The sequence below is a fragment of the Aspergillus chevalieri genome, chromosome 7 (assembly GCF_016861735.1).
Source record: "Aspergillus chevalieri M1 DNA, chromosome 7, nearly complete sequence".
In the NCBI taxonomy this organism is placed as follows: domain Eukaryota; kingdom Fungi; phylum Ascomycota; class Eurotiomycetes; order Eurotiales; family Aspergillaceae; genus Aspergillus; species Aspergillus chevalieri.
In genome coordinates, this window is record NC_057368.1 from 1,448,464 (window position 1) to 1,472,316 (window position 23,853).

At 47.1% G+C, this 23,853-nt stretch overlaps 5 protein-coding genes across 5 annotated transcripts; 2 read left to right on the forward strand and 3 right to left on the reverse strand.

Moving 5' to 3' along the window:
- Nucleotides 1–11,507: 11,507 nt before the first annotated feature.
- ACHE_70499A (uncharacterized protein) lies at nt 11,508–12,674 on the reverse strand (the record flags this gene model as incomplete). The annotated part of the gene is made up of 1 exon (XM_043282838.1): nt 11,508–12,674. The coding sequence occupies one exon, from the start codon at nt 12,672–12,674 to the stop codon at nt 11,508–11,510; it is 1,167 nt and encodes a 388-aa protein (XP_043140178.1).
- Nucleotides 12,675–13,311: 637 nt separating this feature from the next.
- Nucleotides 13,312–14,159, reverse strand: ACHE_70500A (sugar O-acetyltransferase; the record flags this gene model as incomplete). The annotated part of the gene is made up of 3 exons (XM_043282839.1): nt 13,312–13,425; nt 13,520–13,925; nt 13,987–14,159. 3 exons carry the CDS (start codon nt 14,157–14,159, stop codon nt 13,312–13,314), a joined length of 693 nt encoding a protein of 230 aa, XP_043140179.1.
- Nucleotides 14,160–17,396: 3,237 nt separating this feature from the next.
- On the forward strand, nt 17,397–18,161 carry ACHE_70501S (uncharacterized protein; the record flags this gene model as incomplete). Its single annotated transcript, XM_043282840.1, has 2 exons — nt 17,397–18,059; nt 18,111–18,161. The coding sequence occupies 2 exons, from the start codon at nt 17,397–17,399 to the stop codon at nt 18,159–18,161; spliced, it is 714 nt and encodes a 237-aa protein (XP_043140180.1).
- A 558-nt stretch (nt 18,162–18,719) lies between these two features.
- Nucleotides 18,720–20,609, forward strand: ACHE_70502S (FAD-dependent oxidoreductase; the record flags this gene model as incomplete). Its single annotated transcript, XM_043282842.1, has 4 exons — nt 18,720–19,021; nt 19,070–19,341; nt 19,397–19,767; nt 19,824–20,609. 4 exons carry the CDS (start codon nt 18,720–18,722, stop codon nt 20,607–20,609), a joined length of 1,731 nt encoding a protein of 576 aa, XP_043140181.1.
- An 850-nt stretch (nt 20,610–21,459) lies between these two features.
- On the reverse strand, nt 21,460–22,731 carry ACHE_70503A (bZIP transcription factor; the record flags this gene model as incomplete). Its single annotated transcript, XM_043282843.1, has 3 exons — nt 21,460–21,560; nt 21,615–22,596; nt 22,645–22,731. 3 exons carry the CDS (start codon nt 22,729–22,731, stop codon nt 21,460–21,462), a joined length of 1,170 nt encoding a protein of 389 aa, XP_043140182.1.
- Nucleotides 22,732–23,853: the final 1,122 nt, after the last annotated feature.

The window sequence follows — 23,853 nt, forward strand, 5'->3', positions numbered from 1 at the left end:
GGGTACCGTTGGTGGTAGTCACGTACGCGATGTGGAGAACCTTTGAAATTGGTTGCTGGGTACCATGTCCGATCCTCGTCAAATCCTATCCATTTCACCTGATACTGCAACTGACGTCGAGATATGCGTGAAGCAAGCACTTCCTCCACCTCCCACTCCTGCTCATCAGCCACCACAATCGGTTCTGGAGGCTCAGTCACCTGTCCAGGCAAGGGATCATTCGCCGCCCGTCGTAGCTTGTCTGGCGAAAAACAGGGTGTATCTTCATCGAGTCAGGGAGCTCTAACCGGTAGGAGTTACCCACCTGTTCAAGTATTGGGAAGGGTCCAGCCATCTGGCTATCAAGCTTCTTGTTCGGTCGGTCTGTTTGATATTGACGAAGGGAGAGCCACACCTTATCACCCACATCAAAATCGACAGGGCGACGTCGACGGTCTGCTTTCTTCTTCTGTCGATCCTGGGCTTGCTTAATCTGATTGCCCACTGCTGTCCATGTCTCCTCCATTCTTTTGGCAGCTTCCTGCGCCCGTCGTCGGCTAACCTTCTCATCCCGGGGAGGTCTTCTCCAACTGGGGTCCAGTCAAATGAAGTTCGAGGCTCATATCCACAGTCAATGAGGAATGGAGAGGCATCTGTTGATTCTGAAGGCAGTGTAGCCGCAGCAAAGTCAATCAAGGGTAATAACTCAGACCAATTGTCTTGATGGCGGTTGATGAAGGGTCTGAGACGGTTAACAATATGCTGATTCACAATCTCAGTCTGCCCATCAGTTTGGGCATGATATGCTGTGGAAAGCTTCAGCTTCACTCCAAGAATCCGACAGAACTCATTCCAGAACGCCGATACAAATTGGGGTCCACGGTCAGATACAATAGTCAATGGAGGTCCTCTATGGCGATAAATATGCTCAATGAACATTTGTGCAACATCTTCAGAAGTGGCAGTCTTCTTGCAAGGAATGCTTATAGGTCTCTTGCTAAATCGATCCACAATCACTAGTGCGGCATCAAGTCCTCTCTTGTCAGCTGGGAAGGAGCGAAAATCCATAGATATGTGCTGCCAGGGCCGCTCTGCAATGGGTAAGGGTTGGAGCAGTCCAGGGGCACGATCACGTGGGTTCTCAGCTCTCCGGCATTTTGAGCAATTCCGTACATATCTCTCCACATCTTGTCTCCAAGTTGGCCAGTAGTACCGTGTTCTGATGAGCTGTTGGGTTTTTGTTCTCCCTGGATGTGCAGTTGATACCTGTGCATGCACTTCATCAAGTAGCCGGGTGCGGAGCTCAGGGTCATCATCAGGAACAAACAATCGATTTCCCTTCAATAGCAGTCCATCTTGCAGATTCCAATCATTCCTTCCTGTCCGAGCTTCCTCACGATGTTCCTCTGCTGTGGTAGAGTTCCGGTTTGCACTGAGTACTCGGTCTACAACTTGTAGGGTGGGCTCCAGCACGTTGATAGTGTGGACTTCAGCACATTCATTGATCTGGTTAGTTTCCATTGGCTGTTCAACAGATTCTGGTTTCAATAAAATCTGTTGGCGATAATCATCCTTTCTCTGCACTTCTGTACTGGGTCGGCTTAGGGCATCAGCCAAAGTATTCTCTCGGCCAGGGCGGTAACGGATTAGGAAGTAAAACCGGGAAAGGAACTCAGCCCACCGGGCTTGTCGGGCGTTCAACTTCTTAGTAGTCATGAAGTATTCCAGAGCGCGATGGTCAGTATATATGTTGAAACGCTCTCGGAGTTGCAGTCCTTCTAGCTCAGTTCGCCACTCCTGCAGTGCACGGATGATGGCTAGCATCTCCTTGTCATGGATCTCATAGTTGCGCTCAGCATCAGACATGTTCTTGGAGTAGTAAGCCACCGGGTGCCAGAGATCTCCATGTTTCTGGGAGAGCACTCCAGCTACTACTCCATCTGATGCATCAGTTTCCAACTTCGTCTCTAGTTCAGGATGATAGTGTCGCAGTATTGGGGCATCTGTTAAGCGTCTCTTCAACTCCTCAAATGCCTCCTAATGCTGTCCAGCCCAGGTGAAAGGCACATCCTTTCTTGTTAGGTGATTTAGTGGCTTTGCAACACGGCTATAGTCCTTGATGAATCTTCGGTAAAAGTTGCAGAACCCAAGGAATGATTGCACACCTCGAATAGTGGTTGGCACAGTCCAATTGCGGATTACTGCAGTCTTCTCTGGGTCTGCTTCAATGCCATCTGTTGTCAGGATGAACCCCAGATACTTTGTCCGAGTAACATGGAACTCGCATTTCTTAATGCTGGCTTGGAGTCCTGCAGCACGTAGTCGTTCAAGAACTTTCTTGACATGGAGTTCATGTTCCACAACATCCTTTGAATAGATGAGTAGGTCATCCACAAATGCAGTGACAAAATCATCCAAATAGTCCATGAGAGTATCATTGATAAAACGCTGGAACGCTGCCGGTCCATTGGTGAGCCCAAAGGGAACCACATGGTATTTGTACGTTCCATATCGTGTTCTGAAGGTGGTCAGGTCCTCTGACTTTGGGTCAAGTCGAATTCGGTGAAATCCTTGTCGTATATCCAGTTTTGTGAAAATCTTTGCACCACTGATCCTCTCCATCAGTTCATCCACCAGTGGAATGGGATATCGATCTTTTCGGGTAATAGCATTCAATTTCCTGTAGTCAACACAGAATCGCAGTCCGCCTCCTGGCTTCCGTGCCATCAAGATGGGAGATGAAAAGGGTGCAGCGCTGGGTCCAATGAATCCCTTATGGAGGTTATCCACAATGTAGTCCCGTGCGGCTTCCAATTCCTCTGCGGTTTGCTTGTACAAAGGGCTATAACCCACTTCTCTTTCTGCAGTCTTCCCATCTTCAAGTTCAATTTGGTAATCGTTTGCCCGTCGAGGGGGCAGTTCATCAGAAGCTGCTTTGGAGAAAACATCGGCATATTCCTGATATTGCTTGGGTAGTAGTTGTTGTACTAGTTCTTCCTCATAGTGATCTTCTTTCTGGCGGTCCTTCTCGCGTTTCTCTTCAATGATGCGGTCAATTTCAGACAGGCTAGCAATGAAGACCTCAGTGTCCTTCTTCTTCAGGTGTCGTTGGAATGGTGCTGCTCCAATTGCTGCAATGTCAATTCGGGCTGCTTGATGAGGTGCTGTCTCCCTTTGTGATCTCTGGTTGGCCATGACTAGTCTAGAGAGGTCCCCTGATTCCACTGATTGGTCAGTCAGGAGTGACTGGCTCCTGAGAGCACGTGACATCTTAGCCATGTCCATTCGCCGGTCTGACTCCTCTTTCCGGGGAACTCGATATCGCTCTCTTTGTTCCTTCTTCTCAATTTGTCGATCACGTCGCTCCATATCAGCTTGGTGGATGGGATCAGGCTTGGAATGTTGAAGAATCTGCTTTGGAGCCACCAAGTACTGTTTGCACTGGATTTCATCCAAGAGGCTTCGCTGCTCTGGCCATACCAGCTTCCGGTGTTTGACGTTCAACCACACATCCTGACTGTCAAACCACTTTTGTCCAACAATCACATCATGCTGTCCCAAATTAGCAATCAGAAAAGGTTGGTTCAAGAACCGCCGCCCATCAATAAGCAAGTGACAAATAATGGCATGGGTAATTGCTGAGCCAGTTCTTCCATCATAACCCTTTGTTCCTATGGGTGTATCAAGTCGTCGTGTTGGGACCCCAAAGAACTTTGCTAATCCAACTGCTCGTTGGGTGTCCATAAAGAGATAACCATTTGCTCCAGTGTCAGCCAGGGTCGTCAGAGGGATACTGATTCCATTATAAGCTATCTGACTATTCACATTGAATCCCTGTCCCCCAATCAGTTGACTGAGATCTAACTCGCCCAGGTTGACACCATCTAGGCCCAGGTCAGAGACTTGCTCCTGGGCTAGACTTTTCCCGCATCATCATTCATCACATTCACAGGTGCTTTCTGCTCGAGTTCCTTTAGTTCAGAGGTTGAGGCCTTGGTAGGACAGTCACGAGCAAGATGTCCATGTTCCTGACAATGGAAGCATCGGCCTTCCTTCATCAATCGGTCGTGTTCAGCATTACCCATGCGCTGAGTGGTAGGGCTGGTGCCTTGAGATGGGGTTGGTTCTTTCTTGACAGCAGTTCCTGATTGGCTCGTTCCTTTATTGGTGGTGTCCCGATTACTAGGAGCAAAAGAACGGTTTCTCTGAGTTCGGTGATTGATAACTTCAAGGCGACTTGCAGTCTGAGAGACAGCACTGGAGAACTCCTGGAAGCTGCTATTCTGGATACTAGCAGTGATGCATAGCTTTTGGAGCTCTGTGGTCAGCTTGTGATAGAGTTCATCCTTCCAATTATGCTCAGCCACTCCAGCTTCCACAGCGAGGTACAAGAATTCTGAGAGGAAATTATGGAACTTGTCGCTGGCCTTCATGTACAGCTGTCGGAACTGGTGCTTTGCAGTAGTGACACGATTCGGGTCGTCATATATTGTTTTCAGATGGTTGAGCATGTCCTTCGAATCGGTATATGGGTTCATTGCATCATCCCGCATGCGTGGGATGATGTGCTTTCGGGCTTTACCCTCACAACGGCTCACCACATATGCCTTTCGCAGTTGAGGTGTGTCAAAATGATCTGCATTGGCTGCAAGCTTCTGACTTATCAGGAGCAACCAGTCTTCAAATCGGGGTTCTTTGCCGTCAGTGAGCATTGGGGGATCAGGAATCTTTGCAGACTTGCTGGGGATGGTTCTGGGGGAGCTCTGCTGTGCACTGGTAGTTCTGTTCATCATCATTCGAGCTACCTGGGTAGCGAAGGCGTCTCGTTCCTGATCAGTTTCTGTTTTCTCATGCTTCAAGGTGATCAGTTCACTGTCCTTCTCCTGGTTCTGGAGTTCCAGTTCCACTATCTTCACATCCTTCTCTGTGGAGACTCCATAGAACTCCTGGTGGACTCGGAGCAACTTGTCATAGAGATTCTTCGGGTCTCGCTCATATTCAGTAATAAAATCATCATAGGTCAAGTCATGGGGAGTATCGTCAGGTTCATCATGGATCCACAGGGACTCTCGGCGTCCATTATCATTCAAAATCTCGCTCAGTTTGGCCATGGTGGCAGGTTGGGGTTCTTTGTTGATCTCTCGTTCAGTTCGTTCAGTTCGTTCGGAGGGGGCACGCTACTATGGCTCCACGATCGCTGGATCGAGCCAATGAAGTAGGTGTGTGTTGAAAGGAAAAAGGTGAGATTCGATATTATGTCACGAGCTCGGAATAGTAGATAATAACGAACTGAGTTCCTATCTAGACTATTGTAGCCATCAACGAGAATATCGAATCTGAAGAGGAAAAGAAAAGAAAGAAGAGTCTATTTACACAAAGAAGTCTTATATATGGTTGTGTGTGGCCTCGCTAAGCAGCTGTTTGTCTCGATTGCTTTCATGGCATTGTTTGCCATGTTGACAATGAATGTTCATGAAGGCACTGAGCTGAGCCGTCACAACTCCCACTCAAAATCCATCTTTACTCCCTAGTCTGCCCCTGCTACATAATCTGTCCAGACCTTCCAGCCCGTCCCTACTCCCCGGTCTAACCCTACTCCCAGTCTGATCCTACTCACCTCTGTCCCTACTCACTTCTGTCCTTGTTTGGTGTAGGACATCCACTGAGCCTCGCTTAAATCCCTTGCCATACTAGAAAGCTAGGCACTGACAGGCTGGCCTCTTCTTTTCTCTCCTCATGTTAGAACTTCGTCAGATAGTCTACCAATAGATTCCTATTGAATGAGACCGTCACACTGCCTGTCTTGATTTTGAGGACAAATCTATCTTTGTAACTAGAAAAGGATATTTTGGGGCGTTCACGCTTAGGCGAAGTCAGGGAAGGCCATGTAGTCGCGATCATTGGGGTTGGGCATGTACCATATATCCTTGAGGAGCAGGATAAACGTTATGCATTGTGAGCCATGTTTATGTAGAAGGAATATGAGAGGTCTGCTAGTTATGCATGTGAAGCCACGTCCGCCATCCGCACGATTGCCTCTCTCACGAGGGAGAATCACACTGTTATGCACTATCGAAGTCAAGTAATTGCTCAAAGGTGCAGGACACTTGTCTCCAGCCTACAATCGTCTGTGCTATTTGCTCTATCGCAGGCGTTGATCATCTGTTCCATGGCGCTAGAATTCTGGTATGGAGATACCTCGGTTGCGAGGCACAAATACGACCTTTTCCGCTTCTTGATTTGCTTCCGGCTCCGTCATATTCGGTGCCCAACCACAGGTTACGTTTTCACCTTTGCCAATGACATTGGAAAAGCCAAACAGGCAGCTGGCGAACTACAAATGCTCTTTGACAAAGTACCCTCTATTGATACATGGAGCCAAGACGGTCTTCAGTTGATGTCCGCAAAGTGGGAGATCGAGTTTCGGAAAGCAAAGTCTTGCTATCCAACACGAGACTTAAGGTCTTAGCCTGAAGGTCAAACCGGGTCAATTTGTGGCCCTAGTCGGCGCAAGCGGTTGCGGAAAATCGACCATCGTTTCTTTGATCGAACGGTTCTATGATTCAGATACTGGAGCGATATATCTCGATGGTATGGACGTATCTACAATCAAGTTGATGAACTACCGATCTTTCATTTCTCTGGTCAGCCAAGAGCCAACTCTGTTCGAAGGGACACTCCGTAAAAACATACTCCTGGGGGTGGATAGCGAAAGAGTTACAGAGGACGAACTGACCCAGGCGTGCAAAGACGCAAACATCTACGACTTCATCATGAGTCTCCCCAATGGTTTTGAGACTATGATCGCCGGCAAGGGCAGTACTCTTTCAGGTGGTCAAAAGCAACGGGTCGCCATTGCACGCGGCACTGGTTCGCAATCCGAAAATTTTGTTATTAGATGAAGTGACCTCTGCATTGGATACCAGTTCGGAAAAGATTGTGCGGAATGCTTTGGATCAGGCTCCAAGGGACGTACAACCTTGGTAGTTGCGCATCGTCTAAGCACAGTTTGTAATGCTGATGCGATTTTTGTGTTGGATGCTGGGGAGGTTGTCGAAGTAGGCACCAATTCAGAGCTCTTACAGCAATGTGGATAATATTATGAACTGGCGAAGCTGCAAAATCTGGCGAACAACTCCTGAACTGTTATGGGGTCTTTACTATAAGACCCTGGATGATGGTCCCTTGGCAAGGAGCTTCCAGGATGTTTACAATATCGTAAGCCTACAAGGGATATATTTTCTTCTAACATACGCGTTCAGATCCTCAACCCAATCCCGCTTTGCTTCTGAATGGTATACTCATACTATACAATTATAAGCTCGTTTTCCTCGTAGGTCCAATCACTTCCCTGGAACAAGAATGAATGCGGGCATGGAAACGAGAGCTACTTCTGCAAGGTCATACTATCTGACAGTAGTGCATTGTTAGTCAGTAAATTACTGGATATATGCAGAGCAAGAGAGTGCGATAGTCAAAGTATGCCAAATTAGGAATAATAGATCACAACCAATCAGAGTACAGTAATTTCTTAGCCAATGAAAGAACTAGGAGAGCGTCAATTAAAGGCTTACTCCATTGTCTAAATGAGACTGCAGCGAAGTTCTGCAACAGCTAAGGATAACTACATAGTACTTGCACTGCTTGCTTCCGCTTGATTGGTCAACAAATATATACTTCCGCATTTTCGCTGATATTGGACACGTGATGAGCGGATAAAACGTGCGAAGATCTGATAACGTATTCAACGGGCGAGCGGCGAATACGGCCGAAGTGCGAATTTTCCCCGCAACCATTACTTTTCGAAGCTTTTCAACCACCAACACCATTCAATCTGACTGAATGAGACTATCTCCTAGTTAAATACATGTCTATTTACTAGAACATCTCCTTATAGTGTGCCCAATAATCCCACAACCACTACAGCGTGGTGGAGCTCGCTGGCGAGGTGTAGCATCATTAAGTTGCTCATTAAGCTGTGCATCAAGCTGCTGAATAGTATCAAGCTGCTGAATATGCTCACGGCCTTCCTGTACAGAGATAAAGAGGTCATCCCCTAGAGAAGTGTGTTTCCTTGCCTTCTTCTTCATTTTCCGCTCATTTTCAGCCCGTAGAACCTTGATGTCTTCTTGTAGAATGAGGTTCATATTCATCGCCATCTGTGCAGCCTTCTCAAGATGTTGAATATGAGAGATTGGGCTGCTAGAAAGTGTCCTTTTTTTCCGAAGACTTCTTTGTAGGCTGCGAACCTTATGGTCTAACTGGCGAGGATTTTGAGGTGTTTGAAAAGCAGACGAGATTGAGCCTTCAGTTAGATTTGGCGGTGGTGTTGGTGTACAAAGTTGAAAGGTGATTTTCTCAAGAACCCGACCCTGATTCAATGGTTTAAGACCTGCACCTGCAAAGCCACTGCATATATTCCCTTTGGTAAATGCTGCTTTGCGTGCAGGAGGGTATAAATGTAGAAAATCTTCCTTGTCAATGTGGTTGTTTCCAGCCACCATCATACCTTCCACTAGTTTTCCATATGCGCGTTTGAGCGGCCCAAAAACCCCGACATCCAGGGGCTGAAGAAGATGAGATGTATGTGGAGGCATACAAAGACAGATAATTGAATTGTTCTTGCAGAAATCATCAAATTCAGCAGTTTGGTGACTTGAATGACCATCAAGGATAAGCAACCGCTTCGCGCCAGTTGAATGCAGCTTTGAAAAAGGATCAAAAATTTGCTTTAACCACTTGAGACCAATTGCATCAGTTGTCCAGCCATTTGGACTGTTGGTAAGCTTCCAATCCAGGGGAAGATTATCCTCTTCATACCAAGCAGCCTGGTGTTCTTTCCCCTTCAAGATAATTGCCGCTGGAATAAGAATGCCCTTAGAGCTCACACATTCAATGATTGTGACCCATTCACGATTTCCCTGGATAACTGTACAAGGTCTCTCACTGCGTTCTGCTGCAGTAATAACCTTGGATGTTGTGCAGAGTCCCATTGCAAAGCCAGTTTCGTCAAAATTCCAGATATCATCTTCATGTATACCATGTTCTTGGATAACCTTGCGTACAATCTCAAACCACTCTTTAAGAACCTTTGGATCCTCTTGTTTTGCCCGCTGGTATGTGATTCTTCGATTGTATCTTGTACGTAGTTCAGGACGACGTTTGGTAAAGGAATAGGCCCAGTTGATTCCAAGAATTGCAGTTGGATCTTGTGTACGCTCACGAAGTAAAATTTGTGCCATTCCACGCAGGAATTCTGACTGAATTGAGAATCCTCGCTTGTCTGCATCTAGTAGACTCTTGACAAGCACTTCTTCTTCATATTCTGTAATTTATGGCCATTTGCACGTGTTTCTGTACGTGGTTTGATTCCATTAAGCCGCTTGCGGAGGGAGGATTCAGAGACACCATATATCTGGGCGGCTTTCAATTTTGATTGAACTTTTTTCTCTTTCCATGCAGTAATAGCCATTTGCATACGGGCTTCCTTAGATAAAGGCATTTTTGTGTATAAAAAGTAGAAGAAATGATGTGTTAAAAATGGTTGTGTTGAATATTTTGGTGGTTGCGGGGAAAATTCGCACTTCGGCCGTATTCGCCGCTCGCCCGTTGAATACGTTACGTCTTTCGACGAAAATAATTAACTAGAATCGCCCTTTGCATGACAGAACTAGAAATCTCAGATGTATTGTGAGCAATAGTGAGTCAGATTTTTGAAATGAATTAAAGATGCCACGACTAACGTCAAATATGTGAGCCGGTCTGGCCGAGGCATGGCACCATGTTAACCGCAGGACAGGGATCCAACGCACCAACCACAAGCTTTAAAAGATCAAAGGATGGCTGTCAAACCTGTCGTCGCCGGAAAAAGAAATGTGATGAGGCACGTCCGACATGCAGTGGCTGTTTGAGAAACAATCTGCCATGTCAATGGCCCGCGGACACGTCGCAGCAGCCCCAACGTCAGCGGCGGCGTCGACCCTGTCATCAGAATGGACGACTATGGCCTAGTGATGCCAGCATCCCACATTCATTCACGGACATGGTCACTGTGTTTGCGGTACCGAGCCGGCGGATGATGTGCCGCCTGCTGGACCACTTTACGTACTCCAGTCCGTTGTGGATGTCCATTGGACCGGGGCGACGAGATAGGTTTCTACACCATGTGGCTTGGTTTGCGTTGGAAAATCCGTTGACGTTGAAATGTGTATTGGCTGTGTCGGCTGCGGACTTGGTCAAATATGACCTTGATGAGCCGGAGCTTGGAACGATGGCGCTTGAGTTTTATGGTAGCGCCATAGCCGGGCTGAGTGCGGCGGTCGACAAGAAACTGACTTCTGAAGTGTCAGTTGGAATATCGGTACCTGCATCTGGTAGGTACGCGTATTGCACATTGCGGAGTTTGAGGTCTGACGGTCCAGAAGATGATGTTTTGCTGGCTATTCTCTTGCTGTGCGTGCATGAAGTCCGTAACCCTCCCCCAACAAGAACAATGACAATATAACTGACAAGGAACAATGGCAGGCACACAACTTCTCTGATGCCAGTCGGATGTTTCCCCATCTCAACGCAGCTGCCGTCATACTGCGGCAGCAGTTGTGCTTTGCTCCATCAAATCCCGAGCTGCGAACCTTCCTTCTGGAGATCTTCTGCTACTTTTTCGCCCTGGTAGCTTTCTCACACGGATCGAGCTTGGACATAGCTCCAGCAGCTCGGGTATTTGAGTCGATCTCGGTCAATAGTGGTGACTCTCGAAGTCAAAGTCTGCTTCTAGGGCCGTCGCAAGACTTGATCGCTACCATCTTTCGCATCTCGATGTTGACGATGCATTCTTCGAACAAGCTGACGAAAAATAAGAGGCGATTAGAGCTGACACGTATAGAGCTACAGTTGCAGAACTTGGATACGAACTGTCCGGTTACAGACCAGGGTGATCTGTCCCACGACGATCTAGCGCTGTTCGAATTATACCGTCTCGCTTGTCTTGTATACGCCGGGAACATTCTCGATCCGCAAATATCGCCCCGCGATCATCCCCTCCAGCACACCGTTACTTCATTCGTCAATGAACTAGGTTCTCTCCCGAGAGGATCACCTTTGAATGGTCTTTTAGTCTGGCCGCTGGTTGTCGTTGGCCTCTGCGCTGTAGCCAGTGCTCATCAGCGCACTATTATTGGGCGTTTTCGCACGATTCATAAAACCTGGAGAACGGACATAATAATTCGAAGCATGGAGTTTCTGCGTGACAGGTGGAAGATATACCGTGAGCTGGAGGGAACATCCAGAACACGTGGTGACTGTCCTGACGTGACTTTGGCCTCGTACTTTTCTCTTCAAGACATTTGTCTGCCAGTTGTCCTCGTTTAGCTGGAAGGACCTTCCCTATCCTTGAGTCTCAACGCAGCGTCACTAAGTTACGAAACGCCTACAGACTGCCCAACTACAAGACCAAACTTTTGAACGAATCAGCAACGCTTCAGTGATACATTACGAATAAATATTAACGCTCTTCAAAACACCAACCCAATCTAAGTTACCGACATGCTCAGCCCCTGTGCCTTCATAAGACAAATCCAATCCCAACTTTTCCGCTCCCCAGCATCATAACATGCCCAAGAACTCCTAATCAAATTCCTGCACACCTGAATATTCCGAAACCGACGAGCCTCCTCAATCCTATCTAATTGATCCTCCAACAGCTCTCTATCTTGAGCATGCACGCAAGCAACAGCAATCAGAAACGCCGGAAACAGCCCAAATGACATCAGCCACGGTTCGTCAATAGCATCCAGATTCTCCAAGCCCTTCCGGACCATGACTTGCACCTTATCATCAGCAAGATTGTCGGGATAAACGATGACAAACAGCCAGATGAATATTGCAGCGACATAGGCTTCGCACATGTTGCGGTAGTCGAACGATTCCTCATCGTCTGAGCTGTATGCTGGTGGTCTCCATTTATCGATGTCTTTCCAGATGGAGAATGCTTGCGCGATGATCGGGCTGGATATCGCCCCTGCGGCTCTGGCTTCTGACTGGAGAGCGGAAACGCGTGCGATGAAATTTAGAAGTCCATTATTCACCCCGAATACGTGCTCGCTTTGATTGCTCGACGGCTTTTTGGAGATTAGGATCTTCCTGGGCGGTTGCTGAAGAGTCACACTCGCCAGGGTGTCGTGGTAGATGAAGAATTGTACGAGGGACTGGTTAATGCCTAGATCTTCAAGGTCTTCACGCGACGGCTCTTTGTATGCCCCAAGCATATTAAAAATGATACTCCTCGCACCGTCTAATCGCACCCGCCACGCTCCATTCCCAGTCCCTTCCGACAGCTCGTACAGATACAGCAACAGGTAACCGGCAAACAAGGCCTCGGGATCTGCAGTCTTCATTGCAGCGACTCGTGACGATAATTCTTTTTCGGCCTCTTGTAGCAACTTTAACCTTTCCTCCGTTACACTGCGGGTTTCAGCTGCGGGCGTATTGTTGATCAGGTGCGATGCTCCGACGCAGAGCAGGGCTTTTGAAATCATTTTATCCCTCCGGGCTATTGCGACAATTACCGGTACCAACGATTCGTTTTCTTCTGTTGGGAGGGTCAGGATATCTGGCATCTCTTTGACGAAGTGGTGGAAGAATTGCTCTGCGTGCGGAGAATTAATATTCAACGCTGCGAAACTCGAAGATAGTTCCATTCTAATCGCAAGAAATAAGGAATCGATAAAAGTATTAAAAAATTCGAAAAAAAGAAGAAGAAATATCTAGCGACTGGATACCCCAAAAGAGGGCGGCCATGTCTGTAATATATCTGCTCAGAACAACAACCTGAGACTTTTCTTTCGCGGTAAACGCGCCTATACCAGAACAAGGAACCAGGATTAGATTCTGTGTAGTTTTTGTTTTCCATATTTCCTAGTGTAATATCTGTCGTTATAGTTTATTGGCAAAGAGACCAGAATCTATTTTCTGACGGCCTGGATAAGTGGTCCCGGGGGGAAGTGATACCGGGGGATTATTATATGTGCCGTGTTGCGAATACGGTCACAACACGCCTTAAGGCTATTGATATGCGCGTGATATGCATATGCGAGGCATGTCCAATCAATAATAGCAATTATCAATCCATCTTGGTCACAGAGTGATTTCCATTGAACTGATCGGTGGAGTATATGTTCGTACAAACTAGTTACTTTCCAGAATATGTAGAACAGCCGCGCTGACCCCACTAATAATGTGTGTAAAACAGGTCGGCTTCTTGCATTTCGCATTTCCATTCTTGTACGGGTACAGAGTAAGCGCATGATTTAGAATTCCGATTTCGAAATGTTTGCTTTATTGCTGCTGACTCTCGATCTGACGATTCTCCTGTTCTGCTTTGTATTTGCGCTCCACTTTCCGAAGAATCCGTGCAGGGTTACCTGCCGCTACGTGATATGCTGGAACATCCTAGTTCAAAAGAGTCAGCTTTGGTCCTGAGAATGTTTGCTTCGACAGTTTCAATTATATTGCTTTTCCCCCTTCCGCTTACGGATTTACTTACCTTCGTAACCACACTCCCGGCACCAATAGTACACCCATCCCCAATCACCACCCCTGGCAAAATAATCACACCCCCGGCAATCCAGCAGTCCTCGCCGACGGTAACACACGCGCCCATCTCGGGCCCATTGGTGCCATTGCGCAGGTCTGGATCCAGGGGGTGCGTGCCACTGAAAAACGAGACGTTCGGGCCGACCAGGGTTCGGGATCCTATGGACACCTGGCAGGTGTCGACGAATGTGCTATTGAAATTTATAAAAACCCCGCTTCCGACGGTGATGTTTGTGCCGTAGTCGATGTTAATGGGTCGTTCTATCCAGGGATAGGCGTGCAGGGTGGCGTCTTCATCGGTATCGGTTGCGGTTGCGGATGCTGGTGGTGGGAGTGGTTTGTCGTCATTTGTTATTCTTTTTTTTTATGGTTAGTGCTTATTTGAGTAGTTACTGGAAACGTTCGGGCTGCACATACTCTTTCCAGTACTCTGCAACTTCTCGTCGGCTCAGCTCCCCTGCACTATTGAATCGGCTGACCACCCGTGCGCATCGTTTCCGGGCGGCCACGAGCTGCGGAGTAAAGGCGTAATAGAGCTCGCCACGCCGCATCCGCGCGAGGTTTTCTTCCTCGTTAATGTCGAGTCGCATGTTGACAAATTGTCTGATTGCGAGAGTCAATGACTTGGAAAAATTGGTCTATATATAGTTGGTTCCTCATGTTTGTTTAGGGTTCTGCGCTTTTCCTCTTTGGGTCTGATAGTAGCCGCGGTGGTCCACTGACATATACCCCGACCAATCACAAGGTACGAGGGACTTGTACTTTCGGGAACTGGGTCCTTTTCTATCCTCAATGTGGTTATACAAAAGTCCGCTTGTCATTGGCAACAGCATGTCTACGAAGAAACTGATTGTAAACAAAATAAAACTTGAATAGCTCAAGACAGGTTTTCTTCCGATCCGTACGCTAGACCAGAAAACATATCCTCAGAATATATTGCAAAGCCAATCGCGTACGCCGGTATGGCTCTACTTTGTACAAGTGAAGGACGTGTGGACGGATGCAGACGTTGCTCAAGGACTTTGGGACAATCGTTAATATTAACATGACGCCCAGCATGGCTGACGGGATGACTATCAGGGTGACTATCAGGATGATATCCCAAGGTCTTGGGCTTTCGTCCAGTAGTATGAGCAATGCCGCCAGGGACAAGACTGGAGCAATTCTTGCCCCCATGGCAATCGGGACAAAGGCATCGCTTATCAGACGAGCGGGAAGCCAATCCAGCGCATTCTCTGTGCTTCCACGTGTAGTACGAGGAGCAGCAAACGGACCATCCAGATTATCCATGGAACCGCAACTCGGGACCGGTGACTTGGAGCGCCGCACTTTGAGATTGCCAAATTGGGGTACTGAAAAGCAGTACCATTTCTCAGCCCCCAGTGAGCTCTGGCATAAAAATAGAATGTCTCTTAGGCTCAACTTTTTGAATGTCATGTTAAATATCTCAGTTGCTCCGCATTGTTCCCCATGAGCAAGTGACTCTTTCCAGCAGAAAAACGTCAAGACGTGGGTGAGTGCACAAAAGCCAGGAGAGCATGTCTCTGCTGATGTATTGACAATTAACGGAAGCACCGAAGAACTCTTCACGACCTCTGGTAGAATTTGAAGAATTGGATAACGTAGCGGTATGAGAATCAGTTGAGGTTTGCCTTGCATCCTATCATGATCATTGAGAAAGGCCTTAGTCTGTAGAACCGCCGCAGTTATCGATAATCCAGTACCAAGCGCACCGCATAAGACAATAAGGCGTCCATGGAACCAAAATGTTTGTGTTTCTGGGATCTCCCAGCCATGAAGAGACATATAGGTAACTGACAACTTATTTAGATGATCAGTGAGATCAAATCCTGAGGTTCGTGCTTTACTTCGAAACCCCATGCTGCAAGTCGTAGTAGAGCAATAGCAAGAACATTAAGCAACATGAATGAGGACGCCATAATGTATAATAATCAATATAGCGTCTCCATTAATAAATAAAGTCAGTAAAGAATCGATATTGGAGTTCATTCAGCGACGTGGACATTTTAACGTTAATGTACAAGTCCCCAGAGAAAAGCGTTGCTCGCACACCGGCTTTACAGGTTTCTGCACCAAAGACTCAAGCGACAGATCTGAAGGTTCGTGAATATCCGCAAGCTCAAGTCGAAATACCGACGGCGTAGCCCCACCGGTCTTTATCCATGCAGCGGTTGTCAAGAGCACAATATCCAAGTCAACTCGGTACACATAGGAACCTTTTGCCATTGACTGGAATCTTCCGTTCTCTCTTAAATTCGCTTTATATCTCGAAACGTCACTTTATTCCAGGGAGCGCTTGTGATTTCCATAATGGGATAATAGGGAAACCACTTTCCTATATCACGCGGTAAACATAATTCAATTGGCTTTGTCTGGATATGAGAATACCATTAACATGTAGATTCCAGGGCCCTGTGACCATTGCGTTGAAGTAATTTCAATAGACCTTCTAGCTTACCAGATGTTTACATAGCTTTTTGATCTGACTGTAGAACAAGGATCAGCACGTGATGGGTGTTGATTACTTTTTGGTGTCATATGATACGAACAGTTTTTTACTGGACACATAAACCTCTTCAAACTCCCTGTACTCCTCCTGAACGTGTTGACGCTCTCATTTCGGAAGTGGCAGGCAACAGAATAGTATTCGCGGTATCTGCCACGTACGAGAAGGCAAAGTATTTTTTAAAACGGGTAGATTACGCTCTAATGATTAGTTATAGGATAATAGGATTGGTATGGTTTGCTTTTGGCATATGGCAAGAAGCTCAACGATGCTAACAATACGCTCGAAAATACGAAAGGTATTCGAAACAATGGTCTTGAAGACGCTATATGCCAGAGAGAACAGAGACGATATGACGTGGCTATCAAACAGCTGATACAAAATACAGTTCTTTAAAGACGCATACTGCCGATTTTCTTCGGTGGCATTCCTATGCAGCGGGAAGACATGAGATGGAAGACAGCATGAACACAAACCGCTTGACCAAGCAAGTCGTATCTGACTCTCCTCCCGCGCCCACTATCGGCCCGCGAGTTCGATTTAGACGCAGCATGCTCCGTGTGGCGCATGGGTATCCAGTCTTCCTAAACGCATGCCCCAGAGCCAAATGGACAACTGTTATTCATGGGATGAACTGAGCCGCTCGGAACGCTGGATCCGATACCGTGTCTGGCCGGCATCGGTGGGTCCTGATCGATCAATTAGGGCTGTTGGCTAGTATCTGGGCGCATTTGGCTTCTGACTTGCGTCCTATTTGACATCGCCAATCATATTTCATACACTTCGAGGCCCGGTGCGGGAAAATCAACTTCCCCATCGTTATGACAGAGCGGGAACTGGTAGTTAGGTGAAGATGCTTGCCGAGTCAACTGCTATCCTTTGACACTAGCCAACAAAAGATCAATGATAAAGCAAGAAAAATATGAGGGATCCTTATTTGTTACCCAAGACTCCCAAACTGTAGCTCGCTTAATTGCCGCTGCTAGATGCACCTGAAAATGCCTCAATGAAATGCAGTTAACGCCCCGGGGCCAGTGAAGATCATCTTGGCATGACTCTTAAGGCTTCCCATGCTCAATACGAGCACTGGAATACCAATCAGAGGGGCCATACAACCAACACTGAAGTCATAGAGCACTTCCTTTATCTCGAATTTGAGATATTTGTTGACAATAATAGGTTACTTCGGTCACATGACTCAGTCTATTGTTCTGTTATCTGAGTCTCGTATTGGTAAATAAATAGCTTCTTTATATCAAAGAAACTAATCTCGATTAACTGTTCATAGCTCGCCAGCATCATGTCACGTGCCACATACAACCACGCGCGACTGGACCGTAACATCATACCCAAAACATCTAGACCGCGATATGTTCTGAAAGCACCAGAGCGCCAAGTCGCCTTCCGACAGGAGCATATCGCAGACGAAAAAACCACATTAATCCTCAAACCACACGGCGACGCCCAATCAGAGAATGCATATAAAATAACCCATGAAGAGGGCGCCCCCGCATTCACGGCAACAGGTCGGAAACACAGTGATCGCTCCTGTCGGGAAGTCCGCGACGCCTCGGGCCTGCCTTTATTCGATATTTACAAAAAGCCGCTTTCGAGTCCTTTTAGTTGGGTCGTTACCTTGCCCGGGAGCAAACCCAGCGCGGACGCGGCTATAGCCAAAGCGACGCCTCAGTGGAGTTGGGGTAGCATCAATCTGAGTTTAGAGTTTCGCAATGTTGCCGCTGTCGAGACGAAAGATGAAGAGGACAAGAAGCTGTCTTTGATGGTAAAAAAACATGGAATGGCCCTGTCATTCTTTGATGTTGTGGATGGTGATAGGAGGATTGCCGATATACGCGAGAGCGTCAACCACAATGAGAAATTGGCTTTGAGAAGAGGCTCCCGCGGAGGAAGCCATCGGCCTGCGTTGGACCTTATCGTTGCTCCCGGGATGGATATATCATTGGTAAGAGTGTGAACCAATATCTCGATGGTATATCAACTGATGCTGGACCAGGTGGCAGCAATTGCAATCATTGTGTCGGATTGGTTTTTCGGGTCAGACTGAATGGAAGGCATCGAAGCGCTGTAATTTGGCATAGACTATACAGTTTGAAAGCAAGATCTAATTTAAGGGTTTCATACATTAAAGCGTGCATTGCAGCTTCCACGACGTGCCAATTGCCATGTTTTCATAACCCGAACACCACGTGGAATCCCATATTGAAAAGCAAGGTTATAAGGCAGGCGGTACTAACACACATAAAATTCAAGAAAAAGGATTAAAGGGGTATCTCATGATGTATCTCGGCTATGATCATATACTACTTGGTTCATCATATTGGACCCGCTGCGGCCTGATGGTTCCCCCGAGCTTGCATCTGATTCGTCTGATTACTGATCAGGGCCCTAATCCGACCGACTCTGCCTGCGATTATGCTATCGTGGTAGGTTTTTATATAGCGGTGTGATATATTCAGGCCAATCCAAGATCACTTATACTAAGCGAAGTGATTAGTGAGTAGTGCTGTGTGCTGATCGGCAATGTATATATAGTCATGGGAACCCAAGTCAAGGGCAAAATTGTCCATCTCAAGCAGCGCACAACCACTCAGATCCAATCAGAATGACGCCAAAGCCCTTAAAAGTCATTATCGCCGGCGGCAGCATAGCCGGCCTCTCCTTAGCCCTGATGCTAGAAAGGAATGGCATCGACTTCGTCGTCCTCGAAGCCTACCCGACTATCGCGCCTCAAGCGGGGGCCAGCATTGGCGTTCTGCCCAATGGCCTGCGCATACTCGATCAACTGGGGTGCTGCAATGAAGTGGTTGATATGGCTGAGTATCCTGTGGAAAAGGTGCTCTTTCGAGATTCGGCTGGGCAAACGTTTTGGTCTTTGGACGATTTTGGGAGGGAGATGGTTGATTGGTAGGTTATATCTCCAGTCAAGTTCCTTTGGCTTACGCGCATTTGCAGTCATGGGTATCCTGTTGTATTTCTCGATCGCCGGATGTTGATCCAGATACTGTACGACAAGATCGAAGACAAGTCCAAGGTTCTCACTTCGGAAAAGGTCGCTACTGTCAAGAATACCGCATCGCATGTCACTGTCACTACGCAGGCGGGCAACTCTTATACGGGTGATATCGTCGTTGGAGCAGACGGGATTCACTCAACAGTCCGGAAGCAAATGTGGCAGGAAGCTCAACAGACCGACCCAACATGCATAGATCCATCAGAGGAGAAAGGTATACATTCTTTTCTTTTTACCTTGATTCGCAAGCTGTGGGCTGATTATCAAAGCCCTCCCGGCAACATACGCATGTGTATTTGGTATATCCAAAGGCGTGCCCGGAATCGAGAAGGGGACACTCAGTTCCGTGTTCAACGAACACACTTCATATCTCATTCCCAGTGGCCCTGGTGACAGGACGTACTGGTTCTTAGTGAGAAATCTGGGTAAGACCATGTATGGATCGGATATCCCCCGGTTCACGAAGCGAGAGGAAGAAGCCCTGGTAAAAGAGCACTGGGATGACTACGTTACGCCGACAGTGCGGTTCTCTGATATTTACGAGCATAAGATTAGCTCGGTGTATACGAGTCTTCCCGAATATGTTTACAAAAAATGGTATTTTCAGCGGATCATGACGATTGGTGATGCCAGCCACAAGGTAATCCGAAGCAATATACCTGTCTTTATATACAATGGAAGGCTGATAACGCCCAGTTCGAGCCGATCACCGGACAAGGCGGCAACAACGCCATCGAAACAGCAGCCTCACTCACCAATCACCTTATATCAGCGCTGAATGCAAACGCCTCGCAGCCCCTATCAACAGAGGAAATCTCATCCGTCTTTGGAAAAGTGCAACAACAACGACATGACCGCGTCTGGGACCTAGTAAAAGCCTCCCATGCACGCCAGCGCTTTGAATGCATGGAGACACCGACGCTCAAGTTCGTCGCCAAATACGTATTCCCGCTTATCCCAAAGCAGGCCATAAGGGATCAATGGATACAAACGTACTGCCCGGCAGTTTCGTTGAATATGCTTCCTCAGCCCAACCGCCCGAGGAAGATCCCGTATCATGATGAACTGCTTAGAGCACCAGTATCTCGTGGACCATTGCAGTTTATGGTGTATGTGGCATACATAAGCCTCGCTTGGCTTGCATTTCAACTTTTGTTTGTTGCCATGGAGGGGAATGGTACTCGGGATCTGATTCGAGATGTTGTTATCCGACCTATGATGACGGAAAAGGAAGTTCCTCTCCGTCAGGACTATACCGGCTTTCAGGGGATTGATCGAATCATGCAGGTTTTGGTGGCTATGTTTTTCTCGACAGTGACCAGCCCATCTCCGCAGCAGATCGTGCAGATACTCTACTTCCTCACTGCGGTGCTCCCGTTGATTACTATCTTCACCGTCGAAGGCTTTCGACTCAAAAATAAGTGGACGCTTCTTGCTCTGTATGTCCCTATTACCGTCTCCTTATTGACTGCTGAGAACTGACAACTCAACAGTCCCAGTCTATGGGCAACTCTATGCCAGCTTCGTGGAATCGGAGTCATCGCACCGCTGTACTTTCTAACGAGTGCCTTTGTCTCGCGAAGTATTTGGTACTATTCATCAGTATCCATAAAATTGTCTGTAGCCACGGCCAAGGCTATACTCCCAGCAGTGATATTGGGATACATCATCCCGAGCATGCTGCTGTTCTTTCCATATACCGACACGGATACACATCAGGTCATAATAGCTTTCTGGCAGCCCGCGCCAGTGCTCGTTCCTATTTTAACAGGGATTTTTTCATACTTTACTACAAAACTACGTGCCGGCCAACACAGCAATGAATCGTCCAATAGGACGAAGGAGGATACATATCTCCCTCATCTATCTGCGGTCTATAAAGCGACAGGTATCATAGCCGCTTGTTTCCACGCTTTCGTCACCATTGGTTGTGTAGTGTTGAGCGACTTCTCATTAACCGATGTCCTGCTACGAAAAGACTCGTTTGCTCCTGTTTCCGATCTGGCAGATGGTGTTTTCGTTTTCTTTCAAAATGATTGTCTGATGACCGCAGTTGCTGTTTTCTTGTGCTGCATGGTTACTGTCTGGGATTTGTACAGGGTGGGATTATCGAATGTTACTTTACTGGGTGGATTAGGTGCTGTTGTTGCCGGGTTTGGATTGGTTGGTCCGGGGGCAACTGCTGCTGCTGTTTGGTGCTGGCGGGAGCATTTATTGGGCGGCAGACATTGATGAATTCATAGATAGAGTTTAACCGACACTATAGAATGAGGAGAGAACGAGAAGGAAGCAGTGTGATGTATGGTCTATATTATACGTTGCTTGGAATATATCAATCCAAAGTCCACTGTACATTCTGCCATATAAAGCTTTCTACATCGCGGCGCCGGAATCCAGCGACGCACCCCATACAAATACAGAGATGGCTTAGTCCTAAGCAAGTAAGTAAACCTGTTGTAACCACCAGGGAACATGGTCTAGGCTCACCGTCGATAAGAGTCGCCTCATCGAGAGATGCGATCATGTTACTCATAAGTACTTGTCCAGGCACAATCAGACTAGACTCGCCAGTATATGAAGCGGGATCATAGCATCCAACGAGTTGAATGCCTTTCTCAAACAGATATTTCTCAACATCTTTCACATCGAACCATTCCTCCTCGCTCGGAATGACCCGCACCCCATTAGTTCCCTGGAAGGGAAGTAAATTGTGCATCCCAGAAGAAAAGCGCACCCCTGCATTTCCAAGACTAATAAACGGGAATCGATCATCCAGAACCGGATTACAGGGACTCGTGCTAAGCACCCGCTCAAAGTAAGAGATGACTTCTTGCCGCGGAAGGTGTTCTAACATGAGTCCGAATTCGGGCCACATATGCGCGTCTGTTACAGTGGGATTAGTGAGGTATCGATGGCCACTTTTCGCACATGCATGGTAGAGTTTCTGGGTGAAAGGTGTTGTTGTGTATGGGATTGTTTGGTTGGCTGGGGTGAGGGGTGGATATGTCGCGTTGTCATCATGACTTGAGGTTGTGGTCTGGATTGGTGGGAGGATGGAGTTTGTCGAGTTGAAAAATAGGCGCCAGAAGTCTGATGTTAATGGTAATTCAGGAGGGCTTTCATTAGCAGGGCCATGTGTGAATTGGCATGCCTCTGAAAGGACTCTGTTAATCTTCCCCTGGAACTCACAACCACGGACAGCAGGGGAAGTAGCTTTTTCAGCTCTCTTCAAATGCTCCCCAACCTCTTCCTGAAGCAGTATAACAGTCTGCATCAATTTAGACTGTGGCAGCAACACATCCTGCTTAACAACAGCATCATGAAAGATGCCCATAACCTGGCCAACTTGCGCCACCACATCCTCTAGCTGGGCGACGCGCGTTTTCAGCGACTCAAGATGCGATTGTTGGCGAGACCGATATGCCCTCTGCGCTTCTCGGATTTGTTTCCGCCGTTGTTGTGTTTGTTGCTGTGCTGGGTTAGCATGTTGGCTTGGAAGAGGTGGCGCGTGAATTACCTCGGAAATGCTTGTTGGGAACTGGCAGGTCCGGCCTCGCATGTTTGAAGGTGCTTTTGGAGTACTAAGAGCCTGTGCTTGAAACATTGTGATGTATTTAGTTATTTGATTTTTATATATTTGCAACGAGTTTCGGATGAAATGATGATTCCTCAGGAGTAGTTATGCCGGTAGTTAACTAGCTTATGCACATTGATTACTAACCAATTTCTCAATGTCGAACTAATGTTCTAGGTGTCGACGAAGGAGCCCTGAAAGCATCTCCAGCGACAAATTCTGCAAAGCGTCTCTCCTATCACAGAAGCGCAGCCAGCAACAAAATATGGAAGTAGTGCTTATGCAGATCTCTACTGGTCGGGGAAGTGTATGACCAAGCCATCTTACCACAGCAGAAGGATCTCACTTGCATGGGAATGGCGATGGCACGATAAGACTATTTAGTGACTTATTGGCCATTTTCAGATCACTTTGAATAACTCGAGGTTCCTAATTGCTGTAAGAATTAATGGGATATCTTTTACGCTAAAGGACCGAGTATGATGACCAGTTCGGCAATCCATCCGGTAGAACAAGATATCGATAGGAAGACTTCCAAAATGGAATGGCTTTGGAGAGTTTATCCAGACACAAACCCTCAAACCCTGCCTCAGTGAGTATCCATCTTCCCCATACACTGACTGTGACTAAAGGCGTAAGTCAAGTTGCGTCAGAGAATTTTGCAAACGAGATCGCAAATGGTCGACTCTGCATGGTCTGCTTATCTTCCAAAGACTGGACTAGTCAACTTACGCCTAAAACAATCGTCCAGATAAACACAGACCGCAGTTACATGGGCTCGTTGACCTTGTTTAAGACAAAAGAGGCAATTTCCTTCGGTAAAAGAAGAGTTTGCTTTTAAAAAAGATGTTACCCGCCTGTCACCTCTGATCTCGTGGAAGCGACTGGAAAACCCGTGGTGCATGTTTATATTTGCCCTGCTGCTTATGATGTAATACCAAAGGCAATAGAGTCAAAACTCATTTCGTCTATCCATGGAGTAAATCGAATAGCTTGGGGATCAGGAGCTCTAAAGTGCCAGGTGCTCCAGTTATCTCTTCACGAATTTAATACCGCCAAATCGTGACTAACCTGCTCAATCAAGCAGAGGAAAAACAAAAAATGAAAAGTGCGAATACTTTGAGCATTTTGGTAGCACGGTTTGCTGAGTTG